General features: G+C 54.3%; 1 protein-coding gene across 1 annotated transcript in view; it reads right to left on the bottom strand.

The window, feature by feature from the left end:
• Positions 1-21,781, bottom strand: part of plxna3 (plexin A3) — an 85,508-nt gene that overhangs the window by 55,171 nt on the left and 8,556 nt on the right. Inside the window, exons 2-3 of the mRNA XM_066710049.1 lie at positions 13,863-15,216; positions 12,806-12,988 (exon numbers count right to left, since the gene is read on the bottom strand). Coding sequence (XP_066566146.1) covers positions 12,806-12,988; positions 13,863-15,095 — 1,416 coding nt within the window. The 5' untranslated portion in view covers positions 15,096-15,216. The remainder of the gene's footprint in view (positions 1-12,805; positions 12,989-13,862; positions 15,217-21,781) is intronic.

The following is a 21,781-nucleotide window of genomic DNA, read 5'->3' as shown; positions in this document are numbered from 1 at the left end:
TTTTAAACCACTGGAGAGATGTCAGGTTGAATATAAATGTATATTAGGTGCCCAAATTCTCCAACTCAATCAAATAAAAGCAAATTATTAGTTCAATTAAGGTTTTAATTAACTGAGGGTGGATCGAAAGCCAGCAGGATGGTGAACCACTGGTTGAGACTGGGACCTCTCAGCGCTCAGTTAACGCACCGGTGTGTTGAACACATTATTACACATGCGGCTCAGCCAGGGGATGGCGGAGGAGGGGCCGTCATCAGCTGAGCCACGTCCCCCCCGCTCTGTGAGGGAGGCAGGTGTGAGAGACGAGAGCTGATGATCTGCCAGACAACACACACACACACAGGCTGAACACACTGGGAGCAGAGAAAACACCTGAACACGGCCACGCTGCGTCACTGCCGTCACTCCGGCACACTGGACACAGGGGTGGGACAGCATCCCCCGTGTTAACAAAGGTGTTGTCCACGCGTCCCCTTAGTATTTTCTGTTGCCTGGTGTGTGGATCTGCGTGTTGACGTGGCAGGCGCGGGAATGATCGCGGCTGTGGTCGGGTTTTTCCTCAGTGGGCCCATATCGTTGCGTAGCCTTGCCTGATAATTAACAAAGTGTTGCAGAAGGCTCTGCGGTGCCGCTTAACGAGGCCGGAGTCTGTGCGGGCCCGGAGAGCGCCGCCTGCACCGCACGGCCACGAGCCCTGCAGGGCAAGAGCCCAGCAACAACATGTCAATTAACAGACACTCGGCCAGGGTGCCAGGAAGACCTGTGTGTGTGTGTGTGTGTGTGTGTGTGTGTGTGTCTGTGTATGTGTGTGTGTGTGTGCGAGTGTGTGTGTGCGTGTGCGCAGTCAGCTGTGTGTGCGTGTGTGTGTGTGTGTGTGCGTGTGTGTGTGTATGTGTATGTGAGTGTGTGTGTGTGTGCGTGTGTCTGTGTATGTGTGTGTGTGTGTGTATGTGTATGTGTATGTGAGTGTGTGTGTGTGTGTGCGTGTGTGTATGTGTATGTGAGTGTGCGTGTGTGTGCGTCTGTGTATGTGAGTGTGTGTGTGTGTATGTGCGTGTGGCGAATATATTGTGTAGTCTAACTTGTTGGAAGCGAGCAGTTCATTGGAAGCAGATTATTTAATATTAATAATCATCATTTTATTGTTTATGCCGTTATTTTGTATCCGTGATGAATTGGGTGGAAAGATTTATTTATTCTCAGGGTTTCAATTTCTCACTCGCACCGTCGTCTCAACCTTTCAGGTCCCAACATATTGGACTCAAAATAATGAGATTTTGTGTTTTTTACATTGTTATCGCAGGGTTTAATTACAGAGCCGATGTTTCGCACAGCGGGCGCCCTTTGAGACGTTTCACAGGCCGGCTCGCGTTGCACTTTTAAAATGCGTTAGCGAAATGAAAAGAATATTGTGCCGTTGTGTGCCTGCTGGAGTGGAGGGCACAGTGATTGAATGATACACGACACACAAACACACACACGGAGCCGGGGGGGATTTAACCTCATTAATCGTTTCCTCCCTGCTGACAGCCCCCCGCCAGACAGCACGGCCAGAATCCCAAACCGAACAAAAGACCAGACCACCTCGATGCGGCCCCGAGGGTCTAACCTGCCCCTTCCATCAGCCCCCCGAATCCCAGTCAGTGAGACAGACCTGTCCAACGCACTGCTGCCCCCCCACCCCACTCTGCTGAAAGACATGATCTGTCTGGACAGCGCAGGGAAGTCCCCAGACCCCCCAGGCCCTGCGACTGATCATGCCCAATTGATTGAGGCAGAAACGGGGGGGGGCAGCAGCTGGACTGTCAGTTGGAGGGAATACACAATTGCATAAAACTGATACCGATTTGGTGCAGAACAATACAGAGTCCAGCACAGTAAACTACAGCACAGAGTCCAGCACAGAGTCCAGCACAGAGTCCAGCACAGAGTCCAGCACAGAGTCCAGCACAGAGTCCAGCACAGAGTCCAGCACAGTAAACTACAGCACAGCAAAGGCACAGGGTCCTGATTCTTTTAAATGTTGGGTTTCTCCTTTCACTACTTAACTAAATCGAGCATATGTACATGCTTGTTTCATCATCATCATCATTAGTTTTCTTCTCCTTCCCCATTCTGGCTTTCGTTTCTCTGCTCTTTTCCTCTTTCTAGCTTTCGAAAACAACACACCTGTGCCGAATAAGAAATAAAGGAAGGAAACGCCACACGCTGCCCCCGTGAGGAGCGCACGGGCCCCCCAAACGCAAACCCAAAGGACACAAACGCGACGCGGTGACTGAACTCTAACAACGAGCCGCCACGTCTGCGAAGGCCTTCACTCCAGGGGGTCAGTGGGTTGCGATCGGCTCGTTCGCCTCTGAAGAGCAGAGGTGAAGAGAGGAGGTTCCAGTGGTGCCGAGCATCTCTGCCGGAGCTACAGCTTCATTAGCACCATGGAGCGCAGGGTGAAGGGTCCGGGCCATGGCATTGCCCTGTCCCTGAGACCTCCACCACACTCAGGAGGCATCCTGGGCCCGGTGTCAATTCGGTCTCCGTTAATCCAAAGCTCCGCCGGAAGTCTACCGGGCCGGCACACATCCACAAAGACGCACAAAGCGACCCCCTGCCTCGCACTGATCGGCCTTTAGCCTTTTGCCACAACCAGACTCCTGCCCGACTTCGCCAGGAGCGGGGAACAAGACAACCACCACTATTAATGCGACTCCACGAGCCTGTCTGCGTAGATCTCCCCCAAACGAGGCGGACGAGCTTGAAGTATCCAACGTTCATTACAGCCAGACAACTGACAACACCGTACGACACCACACTCGTTTTACGTGTGTGTGTGTGTCTGTGTGCGTGTGTGTGTGCATCTCCCTTCACGCCCCGACATCCCAGGGAGCTGCACGGGAGTTTAAAAGTACAAAATCACTTGCACATTAAAACGCACTCCGGCAGCGAAGCTTTTAAAGATTAATCAAAGACGAGGCGCGGCTGGAGTTGTGAGGAGAGCGCAGCCAAGAGCCGCCACACACCGCGGCCATCTGCTCACAGCTGCTCCTGTGCCGCCTGGCTGCCACGGCCGCCGATAAAACCACGACCCCTTCCTGTACGGCTAACAGTCTCGCTGCTGCTGCCGCCGCTCCGGGCGCGTTTCATCCTCCTAATGCCTCATAAAACCTGACGCAAAGCCAGCTTCCCCCGGCGTTTTGTTTCTAACACCCGGGGGCCATCTTCTAGGTTAAGCCCCGCAGGCCTCCCCCCTGCCCAGGCAGCCAATCCCCAGGATAGTCCCAGGCTTTACGGCCTAATCCCTAGCAACGTGCCGGAGACCGCTCCCGACTCATCCCAGTGGCTTCTCCCCGAGGCGGCGGATAGAAAATATTTTTATAAAGGAGAGGGGTAGAGAGAAGACAACAATGTTTTAATCACATCTTGAGAGAGAGTGACAGAGAGAGACGGGGGGAGCATTCTACAGGGAAATGGCAGACTTGCAATTGTCTCTCTCTCTCTCTCTCTCTCTCTCTCTCTCTCTCTCTCTCTCTCTCTCTCTCTCGGAAAGCACGATAACAATTCAATTACCCCCTCAGAACCGCCGCTCCTATCGGAGTCCCCTACCCGGCCCCAATACGGCGCCGTTTTTATCAAGCTTCTCTTCCCCCACGTCTCCCCACCCTTCTCTCCATCCACTTAGCACCCGGGCCCCCAGCGCCGCAGAGAGGTGGCAGACGTTGGCACAAGACCGGCGCTGGTGGGCGTCAGCGCTGGCAAGGACGGAGCCTGAGCGGAGAGTCTGAATGAGAGGAGCGCCGCCGCTTCAAGCTCATCTCTTTTTGAATCACCGTCCGAGTAGAGCGGAGGGCGGGGGGGGAGACCAAGAAACAAACGAGAAAATGACACCGAGACCCTCCTCTGTGAATAACAATTGAAGAAAAGCAAGATGGCCCCTTTTCTGTTCGACGGAAGCAGCTGGGAACGCTCCGGCGCAAGATGTGGTTCATTACGGTGGCCGTTATGGTGCGGATTATGATTTTGCTGCCGTGGATTGCTGTTGTTTTTGGCGGCGGTGATCACCGCGCCCGTCTATTAAACTATTTAACGGAGGCATTACAAGCACAAGGAGGATATTTTTGCACAAACTCTACAGATGCTCCAGCCTGGCACCCGTCTCTTCTCTTCACGTGGTCAACATCCCGGCACCGTTACTCGGTCGCCGCCCCCGCCCTCGGAGAAAGTCCACCGCTACGGCAATTTGGCCGCGAGTTCTTTCTTTCTTGCCCCCATGCCCGTCTTGTACCGCACTATGCCCAGGCCTCGACCCTTGACCACAACAGCCTTCGCTCTGCCACAGGTCTCCCGTGCTTCTGTGTTACATGCACTCGTCCAACTTTAGCGATTTGTTGTTGTTTATAGGAGGACTAGGAGCACAACAAATATCCCACGGCATATGGATGGAGAGAGAGGGAGAGGGAGAGGTGGACGTGATTGTTTTTTCCTACTGCCAAAGTAAAAACTTTGTGTCGATTCGGAGGTTAAATATAGACGGAGAGATGACACGTTAGTGAACCAGACAGCCCCAGTGCATGCTGGGAACTGGACCGCTGTAACCCGTCCTGCTTCCTGCCCCTTAAAGAGTTTATTTTGGGGTGGGAGGGGGCAGGCGATGGAAAAACAGAGCCAGTCTTCGCTAAACCACTGCAGCCTCTACTTTACTAACCCCTGCCAATCACTGGAGTCATTCTCTTAACATACAAGCCAACAAATCTCTCTCTCTCTCTCTCTCTATATATATATATATATATAACTATTTCCAAGTCTGTTTCTCTTTTTTACGAGATGTGAACTCACTCTCCTACTTTCTTTTACTTCGGCACAAAGGCGGGGGGGTGAAACGTCTCAGAGTTGATGAGAAGAGGATTGAGTTTCAGAGGACGGGACAGGACTCTGGGAATCCCATGATGCATTGCAACTGAGACACTGAACACACACTCTTCCACACCGAAAAAACCTCTCTCTCTCTCTGCCGGTTCCTATAATAATTTTCCTTCAATCATTTTTTCATTAGCGTGACTGTTGTGTTTTTATTTACTTCCCTGTGATTTCGCTCTGTGTTTTATCAGAGGTTCACAGGAGTCCCGTCCCTGAGCGACCGGCGCAATGGGCTTCACAGACGGACCGGCAGCCCCGGGGTCCCTGAACCCCTGAACCCTGAACCCCAGTCTCCTCTACACCTCATAAAACCAGGAAGAGCGAGAGGGGCTGGGCCCACAGATGCCCCCGGCCCACTGGGGCTATTAAACGTGCACAGTATGATCAGAGCAGATGTCTTATGGTAAGTCAGTCTGAGGGAACTGGAGCTGGGGTGGGGGGGTTCATACACTGAACACACTGCAGTCCAACACTGAACAAACTGACACTGAGACACTGCAGCACAGCACTGACACACTGAACACACTGCAGCACAGCACTGACACACTGAACACACTGCAGCCCAACCCTGACACACTGAACACACTGCAGCCCAGCACTGAACACACTGACACTGAGACACTGCAGCCCAGCACTGAGACACTGAACACAATGAGAGACTGAACACACTGCAGCCCAGCACTGAGACACTGAACACACTGCAGCCCAGCTTTGACACACTGAAGACACTGACACACTGACACACTGCAGCCCAGCCCCGAGACATTGATCACACCGAGACACTGAACACACGCAGCCCAGCCCTGACACACTGAACACACTGCAGCCCAGCACTGAACACTCTAGGCCACTGAACCCACTGCAGCCTAGTACCGAGACACTGAACACATTCAAATAAAAACTGTCCCCCCGGCCCTGCTTGACCCATTTCATTAGAGTGACGCGGCCAAAAGAAGAAAGAGAAAGCGCCTGGTTGGGTACGGCATCCGAATCAATGTAAATGTGCTTAATGGCACTTAGGAAGCGTATGAATTGTAGCTATTCATTACTGAGAGAGAGGGAGCAAATGTGCTGACTGAGCCCGTCTTCTGACCTGGCAGGGCTGTGACAGTCCCCCTCTCTCCCTCTCCCTCTTTCTCTCTCTCTTTCCCTCTCTCTCTCCCTGGCATTCTCGTTGCTGTGGATAACAAGAGCGACAGCCAGGAACGCACCGCTGCTCGGCCGGGCCGCTCGGCTGCTCCTCCCCCCGTGCGCCTGTGAAGATGTCCTCTCTCTGCACTCCAAGCCGACACAACAGCTTCCCAGCCCGTGTCCAGACCCCAGACGGAGCAAAACGACGACAGCAACGGCGGCGACGCAGACCCCTGAACCCTGCAGGGCGAGCGGACGGGGGCTCTGTGCCTGCGAGTCACATCCGGTTGGTGTTAATTACGGGAGGGGGGTCTCCTGTGAGCGAAGGAGCGCGGACTCACACGCTTACATAACGCACACGGCCTGGAACGCAGCTAACGAGCTACACAGACCCCCCCACAACACAGAGACACAGTCAGAGGGACTCCGGCGAGGGTCTGTCCTGACCACACAACGGTTTCTGATCTATACATCTGATCCACAGCAAGAGCAGGGAGGGCAGCTGTGACACTGAACTCACTAACAAAGTGCCCCCCCCCGCTCAATTATCTTAATTGGGGGGTGGGGAGGGGAGAGGACATCCAAACATGTAATTAAACTCGCATTCAAAGTGCCTCAGTCTGACGGGGGAGGGCGTCTCTTGTCGGCGTGTTTGTGTACAACATGGTGGAGGAGAGAGGTAGATTTCAGTGGAGCAGAGAGAGGGAGGGAGGGAGCGGAGCTGCCGGCCCCCCAGCCCCCAGACGGGGAGCCGCAGCGCAGAGCGAGCCAGGCTGAAAGAAGGCCGCTGCCAGAGCCAAGATCTCCGCGGCTTTGAAGAGGCAGCCAGTGCCGGGAGGGGGGGGGGGGGCGGCCGAGCCAGTGGAAATGTGCCGCGGTAGCAGAAGTATGGATTAAAAAAAAAAAAAAAAAAGTATTTATTCTCTCTCTCTCTCTCTCTCTCTCTCTCCCCCCTTTCCTTCTCTCTCTTTTTTTTCTCTCCTCCCTCTGAGAGCGGCGTCTGCCTCCCCTTAATTGCCCCGCGAGTCACTCGTCTCCAGGACAGGGAGGCGAGGGATGGACCTGGGCGGGGGGTGGTGGTGGGGCGAGGCCGGACGGGATGGTGTGGTGTGGCGGGGGGGGCAGCCAGGGAGGCAGAAGAGATGCGGAGCGACAGCGTCTCACACAGAGGGGCGGGCAGGGGGGTGCGATGGAGGCTCTGGCCCACATACAGATCGGTGAACATGCACTTAAAAATACCCAGAGAGAGAGAGAGAGAGAGAGAGAGAGAGGGGAAGAGTAAAAGAGGAGAGAGCAAGAGAGAGAGAGGGATAGTCTAAAAGTGAGATGGAGAGTAAAAGGGAAAGAGAAAGGGGGAGGGTGATAGAGAGATGGAGTGGGAGAGGGTAAAAGGGAAAGAGAGGGAGAGTAAAGGACAGAGGGAGTCTAAAAGAGGGAGAAAGAGTAAAAGGAAAACAGAGAGGGAGAGAGTAAAAGGGAGAGAAGGATAGAGTAAAAGGGAAAGAGAGGGGGAGAGTGAAAGAAAGAAAGGGAGAGAGAGTTCACCCCCCACTCTCCATGCCTACAGACAGCGTATCTGTGTCCTATCGCTCGCCCGGCACAGTCTGAGCCAGCGCACCAGCGGCCTGCGCCGGGAGACACGAGACGACCGCCGCTGGTCAGCACAGATGACCGTGTTAAATGATGTGAAGAACGAGGAGAGTCGAGCGACGCAGCCGGAGCGGAGGGGGACGCACTGCGAAGAGAAGAGCCAGGGAATCTTCTTCAATAGGGCCGCATTAAAAACCTCCAGAGCCACACCTGGTCCCCCCAGTCCTGTGAGGAACAGAGCTGCTAAAACACTCGGCTGAGAGCTTCTGCTTGTGCTCGACTGTCAGAGACTGACCTCCCCATCTCCCTCTCTCCTCTCCTCTCCTCTCCTCCCTCTCATCATTCTTCCGTTCGAAAGGGTGACCTACTTCCAGGTGTCCGTCTGGGTGAATGAAATCTCATTCCCTGGACCCCAACACACATTAACAGAGAGGGGGGGAGAGAGGGAGAGACGGAGGAGAGAGGTGTGGGTGGCCAGAGGTGAAGAGAGAGGGATGGAGAGGTGGGGGGGGGTGCAGGGAGAGACGGAGGGGAGGAGTGACCGAAGTTGGGCAGAGGGATAGAGAGAATGGTGGGGTGGATAGTGTTTGGGAGAAAGAAGAGAAAGAGAAATGAGAGAGAGGCAGAAGAGGCACACACTGAAGCCCAGTCCCTCTGCCTGGGTCGGCCGAGGCCACACACCGCACGCCGCTGAGCATGCTGGGATACTGGAGGTGCCCCGGCGGCCCCAACCGGAAGTCAGTGCGTCATCGCAGTCCGCCCCAGCGTTCCGGCCGCCAGCTCCCATGAGCCTCCGCTGCGTCGCCTGCTGGTTGTGTTTTTTGTCAACGGCAGTAAAAGGTGTAATTAGGAGTGAGATTTTTCTTTCTTTTCTTAAAGTAAATTATCTTGTGTGTGTGTGTGTACGTTGCCAAATATAGTCTCCTTCATCTTTAAGATTATATATTGCGTGTGTGTGTGTGTCTGTGCGCTAATTATACCTTTCAGCGGTGAATGCGTTTTTGAAAAGACACACACACACACACACACTGACACTTCATTCTGGGGGAACATGAGTTTGGCCCGGTGTCGCAGTGGGAAAAGACAAGTCGGGAATGGAGGGGGTCCGCACTGCGCGGAGACCGATGCCCCCCCACCCGATTTTACATGTGAATTAATAGTGTCTTGTCTGCCTTCTGTGGGGGGGGCACTTGGTACGAGGGTCGCGGTGAGTCAGTGCAGCCAGAATCACAAGCCGATTACATCACCAACCTGATGTCATTTTTTGATCGAGCCGCCACGATGCCAAAAGCCCGGTCCTATTAAAACCACAGCCCCCCCGGCCCGTCTCGCAGAGGCCGCAGCCCCCCCGCCCCGCTCAGCCGCAAGGGACCCGGGCTCGGTGCACAGCGCGGTGAGATCTGTTCGGATCGGGGACGCCAGAGCCATCGAGTACCACACCGAGTCCGATTCACTGTGATCTCGTTGCAGGGGCCCCGGGGGACCACACCCACAGCCGCAGACCCCACTTCCCTCAAGGGCAGTGACCCCAACCAGCCTTCCACGCACGCACACACAATCTCCCTCTGTCACACGCACCCCCTCCACGCTGAGCTCAATATTTCATTACCGCGTTTGTGAAAAATTGATGCGCTCACGACTAAAGGGAGAAAAACCACTAAACTAAAAACAGCCGGTCCATTAATGCCCCCCCGGGCTGCACCTGGTCTGTGAGCTGCACCCCCCCCGAGGACTGCGCGCCGCCTACCCTCTCCCTCCCTCTCTCCCATTCCCTCTCTCCCCCTCGCACTCTCCCGCTATTCTCTTTTCTGTTTTTGTGATTGGGAAAAACTCCAGCCTGCTCCAACTCCAGAAAGAGACAGACAGACAGATTGAGAGAGAGAGAGAGAGAGGAGAGAAAGACACACTCACACACACAGAGGGAGGGAGAGAGAGAGAGAGAGGGAAGAGCAGCCCCTGATGTGTCTGTTTGAACGTCGCCAGCAGGACCCCTGGATCATACAACCTGTCAGCACATGTGGGTTTATGGGAGGGTGGGGGGGGGGGCACATCTGGAAACTATTGCACATCTCTCTCTGTTCAGTGTCCCACACCCCCATCCTCACCTCTACCCCTATAAAATCACCCCTTTCTTTCACTCTTTCTTCCTTCTCTTCTCTTTTTTCTATCCTTCCACTCCCCCCTCGCCTCTTCTCTGCTCCTGTCACAAATCAAACAGCTCACTTTGTGCAGGCAGGAGGCAACACACACACACACACTGGAGAGTTGTTTCTGTCGGTCCATTTTCCCTCTCTCCCTCTCTCTCTCTCTCTCTCTCTCTCTCTCTCTCTCTCTCTCTCTCTCTCTCTCTCTCTCTCTCTCTCTCTCTCTCTCTCTCTCTCTCTCTGAGGCCCTGGTGCACAGAGTTTCTGCTACTGTGGGGAAGTGGCGATTTCATCTGTGTTTTATATAGATATATATAAAAACAAGTAACGCATCATTAAAACGTAAACGCGCCACAGACGACGCGCACTACAGGCCCTCAGACACACGGCCATAAACGGGGAGCCGGGGAGAAATCAGTCACACACGTCTTACACCACCTCTCCCTCTCCCTCTCTCTCTCTCTCTCCCTCATAGCCAGCACACTCCATCAAAAACACACTGACAAGCCCCCGGTTCATCTCCCAGAGGCCAGATTAGTTCTCCATGCGGCTCCGACTCACTGTGGAGGCCCGGCTTCTGCGGCCCGGCTGTACCGCGGCACAGAGCACAGCTTTCATCTGTGTGCGAGTGAGAGTGTGAGAGAGGGAGTGTGTATCTGGAAATGCAGCTACCATGTTCTTACTTTTTTACATCCCTCTGTCCACATCTTAAACCGCAACTGGAATGTAACAGTCTGCTCGCACCCCCCCACGCCCCTCTCTGTGTTGTTTAATCGAGCCCCTCCCCGGAGAGCCGCGCGGCTGATTAATAATGGTGAGATCACTGGCGATGCTCTCCCCTCTCCCTGAGTCAGCGCCGTCTCGCTTTATATTCTTGCCCTTTTTTTATTATTCTCGGGCATAAGTGGCCATTAGTGCGAAGATGATGTCACTGCCAGCCAGGCCAAGACCCCACCGCACACGCCACCTCTGGGGGCTCGAAAGCCGCCGTTTTGTTTTCTCTTCTTCTGCCAAAGACAACAAGTCGTTCGGGAGCATTAGAGACTCGAGGCTCATTTCACCACAACCCCCCCATCCTCTCTCTCTCGTCTCTTCTCCTCTCTCTGCACCCTAAACTCTCGTATGCAGCACCATGCGGGAGACCCCCCCCATCCCGAGTGGGGACCACATACACCGAGAGAGAGAGAGAGAGAGGAAGGGAGAGGTAGAGAGAGAGGTGTAGAGAGGCAGAGTGACAGAGAGAGAGCGCGCTGCTGTGCTGCGCTGCGCTGGGTGTGAACTCTCAGCTCCCCCATTAGCCCGGCTCGTCTGCTGGGAGAGGGGGAGGAGGGAGAGGGGGAGGGGGGGCAGCGGCAGACAGGAAAGTCTCAGCGGAGATCTGGAACGAAGCACCGTCTAACTGGGATGTGTGACTGTGTGTGTGTGTGTGTGTGTGTGTGTGTATGTGCGCAAGATTGTGATTCTTGTGTGTCTGCCTATGTGACTGTAGCTACAGGCTGGGTGTCCTTGTGTGTCTCTGTGTGGCGGCGTAATCAGAACACTAGATCCAGGATGAGAATACAGTGGGTTTGAAGATAGAGAGTGTATAGTAGTACTGACATCTGAACAGGTGCTATCCCACAATGTGTGTGAGTGAAGTGCTGTGCTGCCGACAGCAGTCTCGGGGTTTGCAAAGAAGAGAGCAGGGATCCCTCAGGCTCGCCGCACTGCCAGAGAGCGCTCTAAACACAGGGATACTGGAGGACACTCTCTCTTTTTATGTTTGTAACCAAAGCCCAGCCCAGCCCCTACAGGACCAACTACACCATTTAATATCTGCTACAAATGAACGATCCTTACATCTTTCATTCACCAAAATTCTTGCTTTGTTTAAGTATATGGGCTTTTCACCGACTAGGAGACTGGAGAGGGGGTGTTCATACAGTGGAAATCCAGTCACATTGGAAAGACACGGGCGCAGACGAGCACCGGCCCTGCATCTTAAACCTCCCTCTCTTCCCTCTCTTCTCTCTCGCTCTCTTTTTTTATCCTTTCTTGCCCCCCGCTCCGTCTCCGCGGCTCAGACAGTGGGGCCGCGCCGCTAATGCTGTTTTGTCAAGCTAACAGCGGTGTGACGTCCCCGCTAATGATAGAGGCCCGGGAAATAAACCGCCCACTCGGGAAGCGACGCCAGTGGCGCGCGGGGGGACTGGAGGGGCCCCGCTGCCGAGCTCGGCGCCGACGAGAACCGAGAGGGGGAGAATCAAAACAAGATAAAGACATATTCTAGGATGGGGGGGCAGAAGAAAGAGAGAGGCCAGCAGTTACAGATATTATCCTGCAGCACGACATCAATGCAGCAGCAAGGAGGTACTCAGGGGACACGGGGGACACAGGGTACCACAGAATGGTGTTGCAGCCGACCCTTGAAGAGGGGAAACACACGCACGTCCACAAGCATCCACCATCCACAACGGTCCAAAGCGCGTGAGGCTCAAGTAGGCCGAAGCGCTGGTTTGCCCCTGGTTGTGTGGAGCTTTCCTGGGAGCCCGTTGTTTGTATGCGAGTGCGCACCACTCCTAGCATCACCGACCGCTCAATTCTGCGACGCGGTGCGCTGGGTCTGCTTTATCAGTAATACCACACAGCCCAGCCCAACCCAGCTCATAATATCCCAGCACAGCCCAACCCAACCCAACACCAAATCCTCATGGGGCCTTAAAGGAACAGCCAGCAGATCTCTCTGCCCAGCAGGTCTGTCTGAGTGGCAGACGAGGGGGCGTCCAGGGAACTCCCCGCTCTGAGAGATCAGAATCAGAGCTGCTTTCACTGCACGCTCCCCATTCAAACCCACAGCCTCAACACCAACACGTTGCAGCTGCTCAACCCAACAAGAACAACAACCACAGCAGGGACACAACACCCAGCACCAGACAGAGCACGCCACAGCACACGTGGGTACGTGCATAACCCCAGGCGCCCAGGAACGCAAGCGGAGGACAGAAATACCCAGCAGCAGCAGTAAAAGAAAGAGCGATCACAACATGCCTTACCTTCTTGAGGTGGCCACTGCGTGTGCCCACGAACACCACCGAGTGCTGCCCGTATGTGTAGGCCGCCACCGCCGCCATGCCGTCCGCCCGGTCGTCGAACAGCGGCGTGCCCTCGATCACGCGCAACCCGCCCAGCGGCTGGTTCAGGATCAGGCCGCAGAAATCGTCGCCGATCTGCTTAGGCTGCGGAGGGAGAAACTTGAATTAACTCGGGAAGGAAGGAAGGAAGGAAGGAAGGAAGGAAGGAATAAGTACAAATAAATAAACAGAAGACTAATTACAAAGTAATGAATGAATTAATGAATGAATGAATGAGTCAACGCATCAATGCATCTTTTGGTTCACTGTGTGTCCAGTCATCCACACTGGACTCGACTGGACTCAACTCAACTGGAATGGACTGGATTGAACTGAAATGGACCGGAATGCATTGAACTGAACAGGACTGGGCCAGTGTGATTGACTACCAGAGATGCAGACACGTAAAGTCTTCACATCTGTTTGTTTTACCAAACCAAAATAATAATAATAATAATAATAATAATAATAATAACAATAATAATAATATTAATAACAATAAGCCAAAGGGCAGGTTTTGATTAAAAGAGCTGTGTTGATATTGCAGTTTCCTCGTCCTCTCTTTATTGTTGCTGTAACCGAACGCCAGCCTGTGAACGAGCCGCCCTCTCCGCGGCGGGCTGGGGAGTCGTAATAAAAATAAATACACGATGTTTATCTTCCTCTGTGGAAATCATATTAATGCAGATGGAGTTGGTGTCGGTTACCTTCGCCTCGCCGCTGAGAACCCCAGACAGAGGCGTGTTAACCACCCCCCACCCCCGCGCCCTGCTCCCCCCACCTGCCCTACACTGTAAATCACTTTTCTGAACTTGAGCTGATCTCGGCGAAAGAGAGGGGTCTTTATTAGTGTGTTTGATCAGTCGGTCAATCAATCAATGAAACAATACTTCTACAGCGCCTCATAGAGGCGTAGGGAAATAAATGTCACTTTACAAAGCTTGGGGGGATAAATACAACCATGCTGGGGGGTCCTCACCGTGTTGATGCAGGGCAGCTCCTTGTTGAGCAGCCAGGGCAGGGACAGCTTGCCCTCCCCCCGGTAGCAGGACCGGATGCGCTCCCGCATGGCCTGGTTGACCTGGCGCAGCGTGAACAGGCACAGCAGCGTCTCACGGGGCGGGTTGGCCCGGTTCTTCTGGCCCTGGGAGAACAGCACGAACAGCACGTCCTCGTCCTCGGGCAGGCCCAGAGCGCGCGCCAGGAGCTGGCCCGGCCGCTGCTTGTAGGCGGACTGCACCAGCCGGTACTCCACGCCGTCCTTGGTGCAGCCCAGCGGGAACTCAACGTACGAGTAGAACTCTGTGTCGTTGGAACACATGCGCACGATCTTGGAGGTGAAGAACTTCTCGCCCGCGGCGTCCATCTGCGTGAGCTGCGTGTCCAGCTGCAGTGTCAGGAAGTAGATGTAGGTGCCGCTGGAGAAGCCGTAGACGTAGTAGATGTCGAAGGCGGGGTAGGTGGATAGCGTGTCCGAGGGGATCTTGATCTGCGACGACACGAACTCGTCCTGGTACACCAGGCTGAACATGCTGACGCTCTCCTCGTCCGCCACCAGCTTGCGACTGGACAGCGTGGGGAAGTACTCCGACTTGCCGTCAATGGCCACGCCGATGAACAGCCGGCTGCCTCCCTTCTTCTTCCTCTTGCCCTCGCCGCCTCCCCCTCCTGCCGTCCCCTCCTCCTCCCCCACCACCACGCCCGCCATCCCGTCCGCCTCCCGCGCCCCCGACAGGTAGTGCTCCTTCCGGTAGTGTGGCTCCCCCAGCTTGAACAGGTCGTCCAACCGCAAGAACTGGCACACGCCCTGCCAGATGCTCCCGCAGGCCACCAGCCGCTCCCCGGCGTAGTCCAGCAGCAGCAGCTTGTTGACGTTGTCGGAGGGCGCCAGCTTGTGCGCGCAGGCCCGGACGCTGGGGGGGGGGTAGCAGCGTGCGTTGTCGTCCACCGGGCCGGTCACGTGAGCCCGCAGCTCCGTCAGGTTGGCCGACAGCTTGTACACCCAGTTGACGGCGCCCACGTACACCTCTCCCGTGGTGCGGTGCACTGTCAGGTGCGTCAGGCTGGTGTCCGACACCCGGAAGACGCCAGCGTGGCCAGGAGCCAGGGATGGGGTGCCCGAGGGCTCCGGAAAGGGCAGCCCCCCGCCGCCGAGCCACATCCCGGCCTCGCACAGGAGAGCGAACGCCAGCGCCAGCCCGCCAGGGGTCATGGTGCCGCGGGAGGGGGGTGGTCGAGAAGGGACAGGGCGCACCTCCTCCTCTCCCTCCTTCTGCCGCTGCTTCGAGTTCTCTGCAGCTTTTCCTTTCCTGATGGGTCTCAGAGGCTCATTTCTGCCAGAGAGAGAGAGAGAGAGAGAGAATATGTTTTGTCAGTCTCTGTAAAGATCTTAAATGTGTATTTCTCTGTGTGCCTCAGGATAGCGCCCGTCAGACGCCGCTCGGCGTGGTTGTGACATGGGCCCTGTTCTAAACGACAGCCCGCCTCGACTCCTCTAGGTTTTTGTCTGCGCTTTGATTTCGTGTCACTTCACAGCCGGGCAGAGTGACGCCCGCGCACTGTTTTAGGCCGAGAAGCAGCCATTCGCCGGGAGTTTGAAAGCCAGGCGCTGCTCTACGGTTTCTACCCCACCAGGCACAGCCCGGCACCGTGATCTCAGGGAGGCAAAAACAACAACAAACAAGTAATAAAGTGTGGTCACTGGCACAAGGCACACAAGGTGTACACTGCTTCCCTCCTCCCCTCTCCCTCTCTCCTGCCCCCTCCCTTGCTCTCTTTCTGCACCCTGTCCCATCCGTCTCGAGAGCATGTTTAATGATCCAAATTGCCAGGTCAATCTCCTCCCTGAGGGAGGGAAGAGAGGAGAGGAGGAAGTAATGGGGGGGGGGGGGTTGGCAGGAGGGGAGTGGGGGGGTCAGTATTGATCAGAGAGAGACGCTGACGGTGCCAAGACCCCCCAAGCACCGTACTCAATGGATTGCTAATAAACCTTTATAGCTGTCACTAACAGTAATCCGGGAAGCATTCGTTAATTAAGCGGTGCCACCAAGAGTGAGGGGAGGAGGAAGAACCGACAGCATGGAGGAGGAGGGAGAGGGCGAGAGGGTGATACAGGGAGTGGGGGAAAGGGAGAGAGGGAGCAGAAGATGGAAGGGGGAGGAGGAGCGGAGAGAGGGTGAGTGATGAAGAGAGAAAGAGAGGAGTAGAGGGAGAGAGAGAGGGAAAGGGGGGTACGTGAGGCAGGGGGTATGGGTGGTTGATCCCGGGTCAGCCAGGCCTCTGAGCCCGGGGGGGTCTGTCAGGGGGGCTTCGATGGCATTTCTCCTCTGCGCGGGAGACACCGGGGGGGGGGGGGGGGGGCGCTGCTACGATCTCGTCAAATTCATTTCACATTTTATAATGAAAAATTAATTAGAAACCCAGAGAGCAGGATATTAAAAATGGGGGGAAGAGACGGAGAGGAAGAGAGGGGGGCAAGAAAGCAAAAGAAAGACTATTTGAGTTTCATTTCGAGGACCAGAACTGTGGAGTAATTAAGTTTGAAGCGCTTTACGCTGTTGAAGGATAAAAGTGTCTAATTGGAGGAGAGGGGCTCGAGGGAGAAGACAGACGGGTCCAGAGCAGATGGAGAGCTCTGTGCTCTGTGCGCACTCCACTCCTACACTCCAGGTAAAGAGCTCGGGTGGGCGGGGCTTGTGGTGGGCGGGGCTCGGGGGTCTGGGGGTCTTCCTGCGCTCCTATCAGAACCTCAGATTGTGCCGTCTGTGTTTTATCTCCCGCTCCGCCAGGCCGCTGCTGGCGAGTGATAAACCGCTGTGAGTTATCTGTGCTCACTCTCTTCCTCTTTGTTTCCCATTGATTAGATTGATCAAGCCGTTCTTCACACAGAACCTCTCCTTCAAAGAATTGGCGTCTGAGCCGGAACGGGGGGTGGGGGGCTTTGGAAAACCTGATAACTGTCTGCGGAGATGGATCTTCGTTACAGGACGCTCTCAGGAGATTGCTGTCCTCACCCATCCCCGGCCCAGGTCAGGTAGGAGGTGAAAGAAATCCCAGCGAAACTCGTTTGATTAATCTCCGGCTCTTACCACGGAGATCTTTAGACCGGCTGGGCGTCCCGGTGCGGCGCTGGCATTACCAGAGTTAGAGCCCTAAAGCTGTTTTTATTTGCCCCCACTTAAATAATCTCTGTGGTTTTCTAACTCCGGCTAATCTTCCAGAATATGTAAAAAAGATAATGAAGGAAAAAAAGAACTACACTCCCATCCTCTCTTTCTTTCTTTTCCTTCTTGTGTGTGTGTGTGTGTGCCCAGTCTGAAGCCTGGAGGGAGACCCAAATGGCGCACACTCTCACGTCGTTTACCGCGGGGGGGATTAGAAAAGCACAGCAATCGCCCGAGCTGTTCTGTGCCACGTCCGCCTGGTGCGGTTGAGCAGCAGTGACAGTGGTACCCCCGGCAGAGAGAGAGAGAGAGAGAGAGAGAGAGAGAGAGAGAGAGGCCACAGACTGACCCCCTGCCCTCCTCTGCCACTCAAATTCTCGGCCAGTAGATGAGGGGACAGTCCGTCACTGACAGCTGCCAAAATAAACTCGACTGTAAACAAAACTTTACAGCGGTCCTGTGCAGCCCAGACACCCAGCCACCTGTGTACCTTCCCCTCCCCCCAGTGGCCCTCAGTGGGGGTCCGGGTCAGTCAAGCGAGTCCCGGTTAAAATAGACTCTTATTTACCTTCAGCTCTACTGGGCTACCGGGGGCCGTGCAGAAACCCCCGAGTCGGGGCTTTGGAGGCCGGTGTGTTTGGTCAGGCTCAGGTAAACAGCCCCTGTGGGATTGTGGGAGTATTTTGCATTCCACACTGCCACCTGCCCCCCCCACACTGACAGAGACAGCGCCCTCACGTCGACAGATGGATAGAGAGAGCGAGAGAGAGAGAGAGAGACACAGAGACAGACTGGAAATGTTTACCATAATGTATACATCCAGATTCAAGGCTCTTTGACACGATCCTGCCGCCCTGAACATCCGGTGCTGCGCGCCACCAGCCTGTACCAGTCTCTCCCTCCCTCCCTCCATCTCTATCTCTCCCTCTCTCCCTCCCCCACTCCCTCTCTCCGCATGTCAGACCAGACTTCATTGTCATTTTCTGGTCGGCGTGGTGTGGGCGTGGCAGGTCCGTGGAGAGTAACGGCAGGGTGAGAGAGGCAGAGGAGAGCGAGAGAAGGAGAGCCAGAAGTCACAGTGGCTTTGAAAACCATAGTCATGTATAGCTCAGCTCATTTATAGCGTAACATGAACCTCGCTGGGCAGCCGCCTGTCCCCAGCCCAAATCCACGGGCACAAATTGCGGACACAGCAAACCCCCCCCCTCGCTCCTCCCCCTCTCTTCCCCGTTGCACTCGTACGGGCACCGTGTCCTCACAGGCCCTGGTCCTGCCCGGCGGTCTCGGCGCTGAGCATCGCTGCCCTGGGTCGGGTTCAGAGCTGCTGCTGGGGATGAGGCTGCGTTTCCCTTTGTAAGAAACCTGGCGGCCATGAACACACTCACTCTCTCAGACTCCCTCAGACTCCCTCTTCCTCTGCCTCTCTCTCACTCTCCCTTCCTCACTCCCTCACTCCACCTTCACACTCTCCGTTACCCACTTTCTCTCACTCCTTGTCTCCCAAACACACATACTTTCTCTCTCTATCCCCCATCTCACAATCTCTCTCTCTCATACTCCAACTAACCAGTCTAGCCCAGTCCAACCTTTAATCGGACCGTTTGACTCGATTTTAAAGGCGTGTGTGACACAGGGAGGCATCACAACCCCAGACACCCACAGTGCCCAGCTCCCACCCTGGGGAACGCCACTGCTGATGTACAAGGGGCCCCTTGCCTGCTTGAGATCTGAGAATGATTGGGCAGTGTAATTATCTGTCTTTTAAATCGAATTAACGGTCTCTCTGTACCTCTACGCGTCTCTCTATCTCAAGGGCACCCCTCTCTGATTGGCCCGATGGGATTAAACCCGGCTACGGACAGGATTGCCCATTGTGTTGGGCCACGAAATCCCACCATCATCCCTCTCTCGCTGTAATCCCGCCATCCAGTGGCATCCGCCGGGTCCACCGGGCTGGTCTGCCGTCTGACTGGAGACGAGTGAATACGTACATCTTAAGAGTACTAATTGTTTTGCTAATTAATGCTTATTCCAAATACATTGTAAAGATAACGAACACCAAACATACTGCCATCGGATTTACCGTTTTGCTTTGTTGTAAAACGATCCCGCCCTGAGTTTAATGTAACGCCTGCTACAAAATAGTAATAATTATAATCATATCATCAACAGCAATACTGACAACAAACACGCGCTCTGGTGTTTCGGTGCCCTGAGTCGACAGGTGTCTCCTGCACAGAGCACTGCTGTCTGACAGAGTGAAGCCCCTGCCTGTCGGCTCCAGTGTGAAACTTCCGTCTATTTTAATCGAGCCGTGTGAGCGACGTGTGAAAGGCAGTGATTTGGGCACAGTGAGCACGAGCTGCATACAGAGGGATGGGACAATACGATGTCTATATCTCAGAACCGATAATTTACTGTGCGGTGCCATCCGGTGCATGTGTGTCTCTGCATGTGTGTGTATGTGTGTGTGTGTGTCTGCATGCGTGTGTGTGTGTGTGTGTGTCTCTGTGTGTGTGTGTGTGTGTGTGTGTCTCTGCATGCATGCGTGCGTGCGTGTGTGTGTGTGTGTGTGTGTCTCTGCATGCATGCATGCGTGCGTGTGTGTGTGTGTGTGTGTGTGTGTGTGTGTGTGTGTGTGTGTCTCTGCATGCATGCGTGCGTGCGTGCGTGTGTGTGTTTGTGTGTGTGTGTGTGTGTCTCTGCATGCATGCATGCGTGCGTGCGTGTGTGTGTGTGTGTGTCTGCCTCTTGCCCTGCGTTTCCACAAACCCTCCTCTCTCAGCCTGGTTCCTGCGCTCTGAATGAGCCACACTTCCCCCTGTGAGCTTCGATCTGATCTCAGTGCGTGAGGATTTTAGAAAATGTTTCTTACAAGTCATTCACAGCAACAGGATATTCATAAGAATTTCACAGCTTCCTTAAAATGAATAATTTTGTTGTTGTGCCCCCCCTGCCATACTCCCCTCAATCCCTGCCAAACGACGCGGATATTAAAGACGGAACTGTGCGACGGAGGATATAAAGCCCGTGTTCTGATTGAGTGCCTTTCTGTGGAGCTGAATACGGATCCTCTGTGTAAAGAGCACATTGTTGAGCATCTGCGCTGGGCGGCGGCTTAGTCTCCGGATCCCTCGCCCTCCTTCCCTCTCTTTTTCTCTCTTTCTTTCTTTCTCTCTCTCTCTGTCTCTATATATATATTATTGCTTTACAGATATATTCAGCTTTGCCAGAAAACATATTCATTTCAAAATTTCAAGAGCTGGGAGGGGGATACATTGCGGTTTAAGGTTTTTTTATATAATCGTTTCACACAATTACACTCACTCTCCCACACTCACTCTCCCACACTCACTCTCCCACACTCACTCTCCCACACTCACTCTCTCTCTGACACACACCTACACTCTCACACTCACACACACACACACACACTCCCACTCTCTCTAACACACAGTAACACACATCCACACAAACACACACTCACAAACCCATATACACTCACACAACAACATATCACAAATGTCCCCTGCCCAGCACCTATGTGCACCAGACTCCCTGCGGTGGTGTTGGAGCGTGCTCTGTTCTGTGCCTGGCTTGTTGGATCATGTCAGTGTTGTTTAGCAGCAGAGGCTAGTGTGGTGTGGTGTGCGGTGGAGGCTCTGGACACCAGGAAAATGGGCTTCACTTCAGAGCAACTGCGTAAAGCATCCGAAAAATTGAATAACCCGAGTTTTGCACGTACAGCCGTTTTGCCCATTAACTAGCGCGTCAATTTAACGTCAGTGTGTCGAGGAACTCCAATCTCTCCGGGACACTTCACTTTGCCAGGTTTCATGCAGCTGACCACAGGAGCCGGGCCCAGTCTGTGCCACGGACTCAGTGCGTGACAGAGTGTGCGTGTGTGTCGGTGTCGGTGTCGCCTGTGCTGTGCGCCTGGGATGGGGTGTCTAGCCGCGGTCCCACTGGCAGCGACTCTGCAGCAGCGGCGGAGTGTCAGCTGTTCTGTAATAACGGCGCGCCCCCTCCCTCGCTCGGCATGTGCAAGTGATTTACAAGCATCTGTGAAAACGAGAAACGAAGGAGCGGCTGCCTCTGTGCAGACTGTGAACCGGGGGATGGCAAGAGAAAACAGCAAGTGCTTTACTTTTTTAGTTTTTTAATTATAGTGGGACAAAGGTGAGATAGATCATGAAAAAAGTAAGTGACACTGGGGTGCAGTGTGTTTTTTACCCCTTGTATTTGCTTCTTTACCCCAATGCGCACTAGAGTCCCATTGGCTACAGAACCAGACTACAGACTATGTAGCCTCCCCTACAGCCACTCCACAGATGACCCCCGCCATAATAATAATTAATCAGTATGAATCGATGCATGTCCTCTGGTCTTTTCTTTAGAGGAATTACAGAGACGCACTCGGCCAGGGCCCCTTGTCTTCGCCAGGGACAGACATGGAAATTCCCCCGGACTGTGTCTAATCCACAGCGGCAGCGACACGAACAGCAGCCTGATGTTGTAGCGGCACAGCCGACCGGCTGTAGGGGCTACATGCTAACGGGGAATTATATATCTGTGTGTGTGTGTGTGTGTATAAATGAACAGCAGTTTTAATATAAGAGCTCACTGATGCAAGCCTCACTGTATCAGTAGTGTTGTGAGCGTGGTTTCGCTCTCTCTCTCTCTCTCTCATCTCCTTCGTGTTGTCTATAGCGTTGTGACTCGATTAGCCTTTTCT

Source organism: Amia ocellicauda, chromosome 7 (assembly GCF_036373705.1).
Source record: "Amia ocellicauda isolate fAmiCal2 chromosome 7, fAmiCal2.hap1, whole genome shotgun sequence".
NCBI classification, from domain to species: domain Eukaryota; kingdom Metazoa; phylum Chordata; class Actinopteri; order Amiiformes; family Amiidae; genus Amia; species Amia ocellicauda.
Note: the sequence above shows the minus strand (reverse complement) of the source record. Positions and strands in the feature narration are given on the sequence as shown.